Source organism: Sphaeroforma arctica, assembly GCF_001186125.1.
Source record: "Sphaeroforma arctica JP610 unplaced genomic scaffold supercont1.118, whole genome shotgun sequence".
NCBI classification, from domain to species: domain Eukaryota; class Ichthyosporea; order Ichthyophonida; genus Sphaeroforma; species Sphaeroforma arctica.
The window spans coordinates 49,438-61,059 of NW_014040440.1; the positions used below are offsets into that span (position 1 = coordinate 49,438).

At 44.8% G+C, this 11,622-nt stretch overlaps 3 protein-coding genes across 4 annotated transcripts in view; 1 reads left to right on the forward strand and 2 right to left on the reverse strand.

Annotated features, from left to right (window-relative positions):
* The window catches only part of SARC_02589 (hypothetical protein), a gene marked incomplete at its 3' end in the record, with an annotated part of 2,260 nt that extends 893 nt beyond the window's left edge, over nucleotides 1-1,367 (reverse strand). Inside the window, exons 1-3 of the mRNA XM_014303638.1 lie at nucleotides 796-1,367; nucleotides 519-612; nucleotides 130-238 (exon numbers count right to left, since the gene is read on the reverse strand). Coding sequence (XP_014159113.1) covers nucleotides 130-238; nucleotides 519-612; nucleotides 796-1,340 — 748 coding nt within the window. The 5' untranslated portion in view covers nucleotides 1,341-1,367. The remainder of the gene's footprint in view (nucleotides 1-129; nucleotides 239-518; nucleotides 613-795) is intronic.
* A 265-nt stretch (nucleotides 1,368-1,632) lies between these two features.
* On the reverse strand, nucleotides 1,633-8,089 carry SARC_02590 (hypothetical protein; the record flags this gene model as incomplete). The annotated part of the gene is made up of 6 exons (XM_014303639.1): nucleotides 1,633-1,751; nucleotides 3,038-3,871; nucleotides 4,314-4,523; nucleotides 4,792-4,901; nucleotides 5,993-6,132; nucleotides 7,925-8,089. The coding sequence occupies 6 exons, from the start codon at nucleotides 8,087-8,089 to the stop codon at nucleotides 1,723-1,725; spliced, it is 1,488 nt and encodes a 495-aa protein (XP_014159114.1). The 3' UTR covers nucleotides 1,633-1,722.
* An 843-nt stretch (nucleotides 8,090-8,932) lies between these two features.
* On the forward strand, nucleotides 8,933-11,592 carry SARC_02591. Of its 2 annotated transcripts, none has more exons than XM_014303641.1 (3): nucleotides 8,933-9,387; nucleotides 10,803-10,920; nucleotides 11,148-11,592. In XM_014303641.1, exons 1-3 carry the CDS (start codon nucleotides 9,049-9,051, stop codon nucleotides 11,291-11,293), a joined length of 603 nt encoding a protein of 200 aa, XP_014159116.1. In that variant the 5' UTR covers nucleotides 8,933-9,048; the 3' UTR covers nucleotides 11,294-11,592. The 2 variants fall into 2 exon arrangements, with proteins under 2 accessions (XP_014159116.1, XP_014159115.1); XM_014303640.1 differs by having other exon boundaries at nucleotides 11,193-11,592.
* Nucleotides 11,593-11,622: the final 30 nt, after the last annotated feature.

Here is an 11,622-nt window from a genome sequence, read left to right on the forward strand (position 1 = left end):
ATATATGCCGCCTCACTTACAAGCAGTTTTGAGACAGTTGGTGCCTTAAGCAAAAGTACAAATGCCAGGTTGACACTATGAACTGACAATAGACAGATTCGCCATACAAGGAATACAATAATTCCTCACCGATTGTCCGCTTTTCTTTCGCCACCCAGGTGAAATCGCCCAGCTGCATTGCACGAACAATACATTTGACGCCATTTTTTGCCAACTTTTCCTGAAGATAGCCTCGATCCTGTACGCAGCCGACACATGGAGTTACTCATCAGAGATAAACAGGACGTACATTTTTCTAGCATATCTATCTCAACTGAGATAGACAGAAAGATCTAACTTGCACGAAGGCCTTCGCCTGAGTTGCAGTAGACAATATAGCGCTAGCAATTAGAAGCACAGCCCTTATTGTCGTCCCAATGTACACCTAATCTCTAGAGCAGTAATTGGCACAGATATAGCAAACGGCGTTCATGCCGAAATTAGCAAACAACCGAAAGAATGCAGTGGGAATGACCCACCTTCTTCCCGAATATCTCACGATTATCGATTACCATCCAGATATCATAGCTGCCACTGTCGAGCGTCACCTTCAAGGGCTCGATTTCGGCCGGGCTGCCAACGAATTCGGAATAATTTAATATAAGTACAATGTGGGAACAATCAATGAAAACCAGTGCTATACGTGCTTGAATCCACTTTCTTCATTCACAAACGCCGTTGCTGTGATTATGGGTGCGCACGATACACCATACAATGAAAATAGAAACCAACATAAAACCCCAGCAATGCACCTACCTGGTTGACGTGATTTGTGTGGCGGCTGAGTCTGCATTTTTTTGGGTATCGGAGCTCTTGCTACGAATGGGCTTTAACGGCTTTGGGTACGTCTTGTTGGCTGCGTGGACAAACACCGAGAAGATTGCGCCGTTGTTGGCACTTGTTTGACCTTCACCAAAGTCCTCTTTATGGAGGCTTTGTTTTGATACCGGACTTCTTGATCGCGAACTCACTGAGCTTTTCCCTCTGATGGTACTACTCTCCGTATATGCGTGTGTGTCACTGGAACCTTCCTCGCTGGTTGTACCGATATCCGTGTATGCGCGTGTGCGCCTTGATGAGTCATTCCCCTTGTCCGTACTGCAGTCGTATGCATTTATACTATCTGACTTCGTCGATGCCGTGAACAGATTGGCTGCACTTGTCGATGTGGCTACACTAAAAGCATCCCTCTCTACAGTGATAAAATCCGTATCTGGAGATAAAACTGACGAGCTTTGCATAGGATTTTCGAGGTTCTTTTTGGATGTAGCTAGTCTCTCACGCAGGGGTATGTTGAGCATGATATCGTCATCGTCTGAGTCGATGACTACACACTCCTGCCTTGGGGCTTCCGGTAGTATATGTGTTGCTGTGCGATCTATTGAAGGTCTTGGACATTCTGTAACGCAAAAAAAACAGAGCTTGAGAAAGGGATTTGCTAATCCTAAGTAAATATCGAAATAAAACGCGTTTTAACCGAAGGAGAGTCAGAATAATAATATCAAAAGGAGTCAATATGTAGGCCATGGATAGCTCACAGCCCATCCGCAAGATCGATTCAATCGATGCTACCTTTGAATGAATTATAGGAGGGTTTGCTGTGTTCTGGCGCCGTATTATCATCATCGGTCAAATCCAGACATATTGCTTCAGGTTTGGGAAGTGGTGTGGAAGCTGACCTTTTCATCGGAGTCCTGTCTGGTACACTTCGACTAGCCAAAGTCAAAAAGAAGGGGTGAGTGTATAAAGGCTTGGAATACAACTGGCTGGCATAGACTAGTATCCGAGCATTGCCGTACAAATTGCAAGTCACAGAGTATCAGACTCGAAACTAGTGCTGACACCAACTCGCGGAGAGAGATCCCCATGTGAGCTTTAGCACACGCGATCAAGCGTTCCCACCCAATAAAACACTTGCACATTGGACGTAGCAGTACAAATGCAACCGATTGTCGAGGTGTACGTGACCTGCGTAGTGATAATACGAGGGTGAAGCTGTAACGTTTACTAAGAGTAAACGATACGCTACTTATGCAAACATCGACACAAAGAGAAGGTTTGGCGATTTAAATCCTTGCAGTCTCACCTGCAAGGAAGCGGCACGGCCACTGTGGGATCAAGCAAATACGCGAAGCACGAACCAGGACGCTCTTTCGTCAAACGCAATGACATCTTGTCGGATATTAATTTGGATATAGCCCGGATTTCTGCCAGGGCGCTCTTACTATGTACATTGATCAGGTAGCCCATTTTGTGCTTCCCTGTGGTCAAATCCAGAATAAAGTTGGCTACTTTTGTTGGTTGTGACTTGTCCACATATTCAGGACTTTTATCTAGGAGGTAAATTGAAAGCTTGCTAATCGCTCGTAGCAAAATTGGACAGAAGACGATGTAGCCAGCAAATATGCATACACGTTACAACAGTATCAACTCAAGCTGGCCTCCCTACAATTGTGAGCCCTGCCACTAAACGCCATTTCAACACTTAATACAGGTACGCCGAGCTCATTACAGTACTCAAAACCGACACGTTTCGATTGCAGGATGAGCTAGATATGACCAGCATACAATCAAAACTACATGAGTCGTATCATCTCGTTTTTCCCATTTACTCATCTGAACCTCCCTTCTACGCGTCTGATGAAGGTTTGATACAAGTGCGCACACTATACTCGGGATCATAATATTTCGATTCCACAAGTAGTTAGGCATGGCCAACTAGAAAAACAAAGTTACATGAGGTATACATTGATTCATAACTTTGAACCAGGAAGCTTGAGAGACTTCCCTCGACAGGTCTGATCAACACTTGATACTGGTGCACACAACCAACTGACTACTCAAAATACATGAAAAACACATAACATCATAAATCGTAACTCTAGCCCAACATACTGGCGCGACTTGCCTCTACCCGCCTACACGCCTGTTCAAAAACACATGAAAAACACGCAACACCATAATCCTAACTTTGTCCCAACACTCTGGTGAGACTTGCCTCGATACGCCTGTTCAGCACTTGATACAGGTGCGCCGAGCTCGTCGCAGTAGTCGAAGTCAATAGGCTTTGCTGCGCTCGTATCAAAGCCGGAAGGGGGGCCAGTGGCCTGGTTCTCATGTAACACGCCAACTTTCACATGACTTTGTCTAGTACGTTCGCCTATATTATCTGCGGACTCCCTTTGTGATTCACTAGTAGATCGTTCCCTGCTGCCCGTATTCTTCGCAGCCCCACACCCATCCCAACTCTCGGACTGGCACAAATCAGCGCCTCCTCTTCTACGCGAGCTAGGCACATTTTCAGGTAGTCGATCCTTACTCGTGGCTCTATTTGCGTTGGAGGGAATGGAGGTCTTCGACGATGACTTCGTTTCTTGGAATGAAAAGGAACTCGTATATTCACCTGAGTACGAGCTCGCATCCACACTGTAGTTAGCAAACTGGCTGGTTCTGTATTGGCTTGTGTACGAACTCGCATCCACGCCATTGTTAGTACACTTGCTGGTAGTTTCTGTGGTCTCGCTGGTATATTCGCTGCTGGCCGAAGACGTCCTTTCCGTTGTTGACGACGATGTCGATGTAGTACTTTGCAGATTCGTGTTAAATACAACCTTGCGCATACTTGGCTCGTAGCTTCCTTTGCACACATTCACACTGGTCACGTAATAAGTGGAGTCACTGTCTGCTGTTCGTGTAGAAGTCGCGGCTTCTGTGTAGATAATGTCACTGTTTGATGCTTTTGCCTTCTTCCGGTCTCTTTTAGATAGTAGTGTAGTTCCTTCGGGTTCACTTGTTGCTTTTCGCTTGACACTGGTTTTCTTCTGCTTGTCACCTGATGCGGACATAGCGAAATGAGCATGACGACTATCAATTCGACTGAAAAATCTCATTTAGAACTGCATCTAACAGCAGACGATTGCAGTGACTAGCATCGACTGCGTCGACACGTGAACGTGCACGAAACCGAAACCATAGACGTCACGTGCGTCGGTACATATAGCAATAAAACTCGACAACCACACATGTGAGCTAGAACCCCGCCAGCTTCAAACCCGCCAACAACAATAGTCGTTAAAGCACTTGCGCCAATACACCAAACCGCAGAATTTGTGTAAAAATCAAATCGAGCCCAACCCCGCCAAAGCACTTCCATGCAGCAGTATATGCCTGAAACCTCGCAGACGAAACTCCGCTGAAAGCACATGAATCGGCACGTTTAGGACCCATTTACGTCCATACTACTTGAACCTACACATATATATGCTCAAACTCACCGACAGCACTTGCGGGTGCTTTGGCAGCCGAGGCTTTCCTAGGTGCCGGTGCCCTTTTAGCTTTTGCTTTGGATCTGGCATCCTCCTGCATTTTCTTGATAATCTCCACCGCCGTGAATCTGGGCTGAAAGCTAGAAGTCTCCGAATACAACAAGAACTCTGCCATCTCGAGGCCCGCTTCCGATAGGGAAAATTTTGCAGGCACTCCGCCTGTTTACAAATGAGATTAAATCTGAGGCGAATTGGTATCTGAACAAGTGTTGCATAAGCTTGTTAAATAGATAGGTCTTAATGGAAAAATATAGCAGTGCAGTATACTAGTACACCTCTAAACTATGATACCAGTGCCAAACATTAAGTTAAGGTTGGTATATGGCAGCTTATTCTCATGCCGACAATTTGTGAAACTGCCACTTGACACTATGGCCCCTCGTACAAGTAGTAGTGTGGAAAGTTCATCATAGAAGAAGCAAAATACCTTGTTTGATGACAAGGCCTTTGGTCTGGAGGGTTTTGCAGGAGCTCCAGGCAGTATGCAGCTTGCCAGCCGACGCAATTGTGAACGACGAGTCACAGTACTTCTGTCCACTGAGAGAAGCGATGCAAATGTAATATGAACGGAGTTAAGTGATCGAGTTCAGGGTAGGTTCGTGATCAACATCGTGCGAGAAAGTGAAGTTGGGACTAACACGACGCGCCCTTCAAACTTGGATGGACTCGAACAGGGATTGAAGTAAGCTTTCCGAGACGAACACTCTACAGCCGAGCGATACATTCTCAAAACCACACAAAACAGTCCTTAAAGACCACGTGTGAGCGACAATACCTTTCGATGATATCATCTTTAGAGAGCATCCCGTCACCGGCTCCCTCTTCGTAGAGTGTCTGTGCACAGTCATAGGGTGGTATGGTTCAGCGTTACGGGGTGTATTGAAGCTTGGATAAACTACAAGGTCAATACATTGTAACAAATCTGCAATCAGATTGACTCGAAACCGCCCAGACCAGCACGCATCCTTACATATTCACATTCGTGTCATATTACACAGAATCTGAATTTGTTTGTAGACAAGTAATCCGAACTTGTGTCGAATACACAAAATCCTAATTTGCTTAGAGATACACCCATTTCAACTATATGGCACACCACGCAAACACCGAAATTGCTTAAACGCACACTTAGCAGGTACAATAGCGATTCTTACCTTAATAATCGCATATGGCCCGGATCGATATGTGGGGATGTACATCTTGGATGATTTTGCCCTGTGCAGCGAGAAACAGAACTCATTTAGGACAGATGAAGCCATTTGGTATAAAATTCACTTACGATTTACTTGAAAACCACTGAGCCACCTCAAGTCGACTGCTATTGAGCTACGTAGCTTGATTCCCCAGGTACTTCACATTATAGCGCTAAAGTAAGTCAGTGGATTACCGCTCGGCCTGTGGAAAAGGTATTAGCAACTATTCAGGGCTGATTCGGCTTGGAATGCTTGATGTTTTGCCAATGTATGCCATGCAACAACACGACAAATAGGATCAAAATCGTATATAGCTTACGCCCCATGCAATAAGTTCACGAGAGTTCTGAAATCTGTTGCAATAATATGTCTCAATCTAACCACCAGCCCTCGCAGAGTGGTCCCCGAAATAATGGCAAGCAGCCACATACTGACCTGAGCGCCTTAATCGCCACAGGTGAGCCATCCTCGGCCGCGTGGTCCTCATCTTTCTTCAGTACACCTAGTTGCGTCGTGCCGAGGCGTATGCACGTGTTTATCCGGTCACCCAGTGTAGGCCCGATACCGGGAACAAGCTGTGTTCATGATGAGTACGGAGCAGTCACACGCAGTTATACCTAGTACGCAGTACTCGTACAGTCGTGAAGAACTGGTTGCGTTTTTGTAATATTGAGTGGTAAGACATACTTCTATTAGGTACAGAATACCCGTGAAGTCAAGATTCGAGCGCATGTTGAATGTTGAGTGTAAGAGCGTACTTCTAAGCAGGACAATACTCGGAAAGTGAAATGACGGGCCGTGTGTGTGTCACATGAAGTCAAGATTCGAGTGCATGTTAAATGTTGAGTGTAAGAGCGTACTTCTAAGCAGGACAATACTCGGAAAGTGAAATGACGGGCTGTGTGTGTGTCACATGAAGTCAAGATTCGAGTGCCTGTTGAATGTTGAGTGTAAGAGCGTACTTCTAAGCAGGACAATACTCGGAAAGTGAAATGACGGGCTGTGTGTGTGTCACATGAAGTCAAGATTCGAGTGCATGTTAAATGTTGAGTGTAAGAGCGTACTTCTAAGCAAGACAATACTCGGAAAGTGAAATGACGGTCTGAGTGTGTGTCACATGAAGTCAAGATTCGAGTGCATGTTGAATGTTGAGGACAATACTCGGAAAGTAAAATGCTTAACGGGCTGTGTGTGTGTCGAGTGATAGGTGATAGGTGTTAAGGCGTGCTGTTATCAGCTACCCAATACTAAAGAGTCAAGATGCGAGAGTATGTGAGTGTATGTTGAGTGCTGAGTGTCGAGTGATAAGCAGTACGCCTAGTACGTATGCATTTGCCAAGGCACCCGAGTTCGATAGCTTAAATATACTGGCAATGTACACCTAACAGCTCCCAGACCAGATCGATTGATTGTGATTGATTGTGTCTCGTATCGAGGGGTAAATGACGTACTGTATGTGACAGCTAGAGCGTCGATAGGTGTATACGACTGAATAAAGATGTTCGCGTCGTATCTAATTACTTGTCCCCTCCCCTTGTTCAATCACAGCCATGGTGTGTTCGCGAGCGAGCTTATGACCTTGCGACCAATCCCACGTACCACAAAGGGTTTTAAACAGGTCAACTATAATAGTCACCATCCGCAACTTGTAATTTGTATTAAAGAAAGCTCAAACTTGATTTTTCCGCAAATTCATCACAGAATGGGGAGTTAAATCTCCAACAAAGAGATGTTCGATCCGCGCAAAAATGCTCTGCGCAATGGCTATAGCCGAGAAGCACCGGTTCGCAGTGCAGGCGGGCGTGTTTATTGCGGTCAAATCCTGCAACACACAAACGATCCGAAAAACGTACTAAAATCAATCAATCACTATCTTACTCACACTGAGACAAGACATAATCACAGGTTCAAATACACACTCACCCACGCCTCTTTGCCGTTAGTGGCAAGCCTGTCTTGGGCTTTTACCCCTCTGACGGCCTTCCGAAAGTTAGCGTTCTTGTAGCACCATGATGTTGTAGCACACAACCAATCTGAAAAACGCACCAGTATCCAACTTTTACCACGGTGAGAGTTCTAACCATCTCATAATCACATACTCGCACCAAGACGAGCCAAACAACCACAATGGCAGATGCGCACCTACCTGGGCCTCTTTGTAGTTGGTGAAAAGCCTGTCGTGAGCTCTCATCCCTCTGATGGCCTTCCGCAGGTTGGCGTGCTCATAGTACTATATTGGTGTAGCACACCAGCAATCTACGAAACGCTCTACTACCCAACCTCTATCGTGTTGAGGTATATTCATCATCACACACCCACTCACTCATCTGAGACACTACATTGTCACAAAGACAAATGCACACCTACCTGGGCCTCTTTGCCGTTGGTGACAAGCCTGTCATGGCCTCTCACCCCTCTGATAGCCTTCCTGAGCGAGTGCTCCTTGTTCTGGTTCTGCGCTTGGCGTGCTGCTTCTAGCCACTCCTCCAGCAGCTGCACCAGCCACAGATTGATCACCTTCTTAGGCGCCATGCTGTCGAGGTAGGGTCTAGTTATAGTTCAATATACACATCTAATTAATGTCGATTGATATGTTGTTTATGCTATGTGCCTCTGTTGAGGTTATACTTTGATCAATTCTTATAGATCACTGAACCTTTCATAGGGTGTCAGGAAGGCATCTATGCGTCAATTCTGACAGATATTCGTGGGTTCGACAACAACGAAGGTCTTTGATTTGCACTCTGTAGTATGGTTTCCTAATGTACTAGATCAAGATACTCGCGCCAACTACCGAGCATGTGATAGTATAGAAGACATTGTCCATCTATCGTGTCTAAGTGTGTTCTCTTGTTTGCTTACACGGGTGCACATCAACCCACACCATGATTCGAACTCCTACGCGCCCACTTAAGTTCGTTCAAACACCGTTACTCGTGTTGGCGTCTATGGTACCAGTCCAGCGTTTGTGGAATTCAAAGCACAGCAATAGCGATTCATAAGTCAATAAACGAGGGATAGCTCTAGCTTAAGAGAATGTTATGGGTGATGCATCATATCGTCTGCGAACACTAGTCAACGCATGGTCGCATGCTATGTCGTACAGGTTTGTGCCCTCTGGCAAACAGCAGAGAATGAATATATATTTATAAACGCATGTGTATGTACAATAACAACACTTGTAAGATGAATTACATTCTTATGTTGTATCAGAACAGAACATTATATAAAATCATACAGTCTCAGTGAGACACTTATCATGAATTTAGGAAAGGCTATGGACGGTCACAGAACTAGCCGGCATAAACTTGGCGCCAAAATTACTACATATATATACATATATTTATATTTTGTGTTCTATTTTCAGAAGGCTATGTATTATTACATATTATATATGTAGTACAAAGGCTATCTGTGCGAACTCCCTCGCAGAACAGTATAATGTATATACATACGTCTCTCTTGACACTATAAAAAGACCGAAGAAAGAAATGGCTGGTCAATCTTACAATGATGCACTCGCAGGAAGGGGGAGTGAGAATATGGATCACATGGATATACAAGATGAACACGTAAGCAATACTAATGGGCGTGCCCATACACATCCACACATCGATAATGGAGAAGTAGGTACACAGAGTGAGAGAATGGATACAGGAGACGAAGTAATGGACACACATGAGGGATTTTCGGACACTGAAAGTGAAGCAAGTAAACAATCGGCACAGACGAGGAATCCGATCCAGACCGAGACAGCACAGGTGGAAGCTATGTCAGCCATTGTCGCTCAATTGAATACAAGTCTCAAGGCAACGCACGAGAATATCAAGGTAGGTTGAATCCCAAACCACCACCCCTTCTCTCCCCTCGCATGTTAATCATTGTGCATCTGATTGTTTGTTTAATATGTATATGTGTGCCCCTGCTTGCTTATATTTCTGTAGCGATGCATGTTTGCTTGCTTACAAGTTTGTATCGATGTGTCCGATATAACAGAGACAGCGCAGGTAGTAGTATTGTCGGCCATTGTCATTGAATTAAATACAAGCCACGAGGCAATGTACGAGAATATTGAGGCAGGCTGAAGCTAGCGAAAAAGGAATATGAAATATGTATTTTGTGTAGGTGCTTGCTTATGAAATGTCTATACTTGTGTATCTGCGTGTTTGTAAAATATCTATCTGTAGATACTTGCTTGCTTGTAATAAATTTTATATGTATACCTGCGCTCTAGTACAATATTTATCGATTATATATGCATCGCATATGCATATATATAAGCGTGCAATCACTTTTGGGGGCGAGATGATCTACAGAACACAGAACAGCATTCCACAACGTTCACGGCAGACGGAAGGATGTGTGCCTTGCCTAAAATATATACATAGGACACGCACTGAACTATGCAACTGTTGGTGATAGAGTGGCGTACACTGAGATGGAAAGAAACATAATGAATATTTTTCACACTTAAAAACGAGCGCATACAAATACCAGCATGCATATAGAGGTGGGCATGGCTCACCCGTGTGTGAGGAACAGATGGGGGATAAGGTGGAGAACTCAATCTGTACTGTACAGACGTAGCGCTAAGGCCTGTCGAGTACATACACATTGAGCACACGAAAGCTCTCTTCATCTATACACTCATCTCTAGCTCATTCCTCTGGAGCCTTAAATCCGATTATCTGAGGAAGTAAGCCCCCTCTTGCTAGGGTTAGTACCACATGAACGTAAAGTTGTGTAGCGGCAACTTTAAACCTTAAGATGCAGCTGCAATGTGTCAGCAGTAACATGCATGTTAATCTGGCTTGAGGTCAGTCGGGCTGAGGTGTACGGGTGTGTATGCTGGAGACCGTTGGCTAGTACGCTGCTATCTGATATTTTCTCATTTTTATATAGTAGCCCTAATAGATCGGTCAAATACACAGGCATGCAGTGGTAGGCTGTGACAGGGTGTCTTTGAGTTGAGTGGAGGTTAGTTGATGGTTATAGGGCAGCGCTGGAGTTTAGCTGCTATCAATCGAATATCTGTACTGCTTCAATAGTGACTGTATCAACACACACACACATACATACATATACATTTCGCTTACCCAAGAAACCTACCAACTGTCCGTAGCCATCGCCGTACCCGCTATTTGGGTGGAAGTCAATAGATGCACTACCTACCACAACGCCGATGATACTGTCTGCGTCATGTGTGTTAACGAGGCCTTTCGCTTTCGAACTGTATTTGAGTTAGATGGTATTTCGTCCGATGTCCGAGACGGAAAATCTGGTGGACGCTTGGATCAACACTTTGGAGAAGGCGCATACATTCTCGACTCTGATGCTACACCCTGATTACAGACCAAACTCCGGTAAGAAGCCTGTTTGTTTGTTACGTCAAGAATGCAGCGAATTATACGAAACACACTGACTATGCGTATGTCTATGTGTGAATAAGATTGTATATACTGTTCGCATTGGCTCCAATCGCTTAGCTGATAGCGTCGTTTATTGAACTTGTCTCAGACGCTATCTGTACCATGTACTAGTGTGTGCGCTCTAAAAATAGAGCTGCGACATCTACCCCAACCTATGGCAGGTGCTTGTGCTTTACGACTCAACTATTCTGCTCCTTTGTGGACAGTGAACCCTACTCCATTTGTGGCCGGGACCAACAGTAACAGTAGTGGCGATCGATCGCGCTCGCAACTGAGTTCTTCGCAAATACCGCAATTGCCTCGGTAGCCAAACATATTAACTAAATAAGCCTCATCAACCAGATGTAGTGCCGAATATTAATGGACAGCTGAGTCAGTACGAATATGCGTTAGGGAAGTCGTTCGCCGAACACGCTCTGAGTGACGAATGCTCCATTCGGATAATCAATTGATGGGAATTTCGGCCGAAACGCCAATTCATAGTATGAGGTACTAATTACCAATCCATACAGTAGGGAATTGCCATAACACGTTACCGACTTGATTTCAACGGGCATCGTGCACATCATTTGTAGAGAATGTGATGCATGGATTAATGGATGGTAACAGAATATATATATTTATATATGTATATAT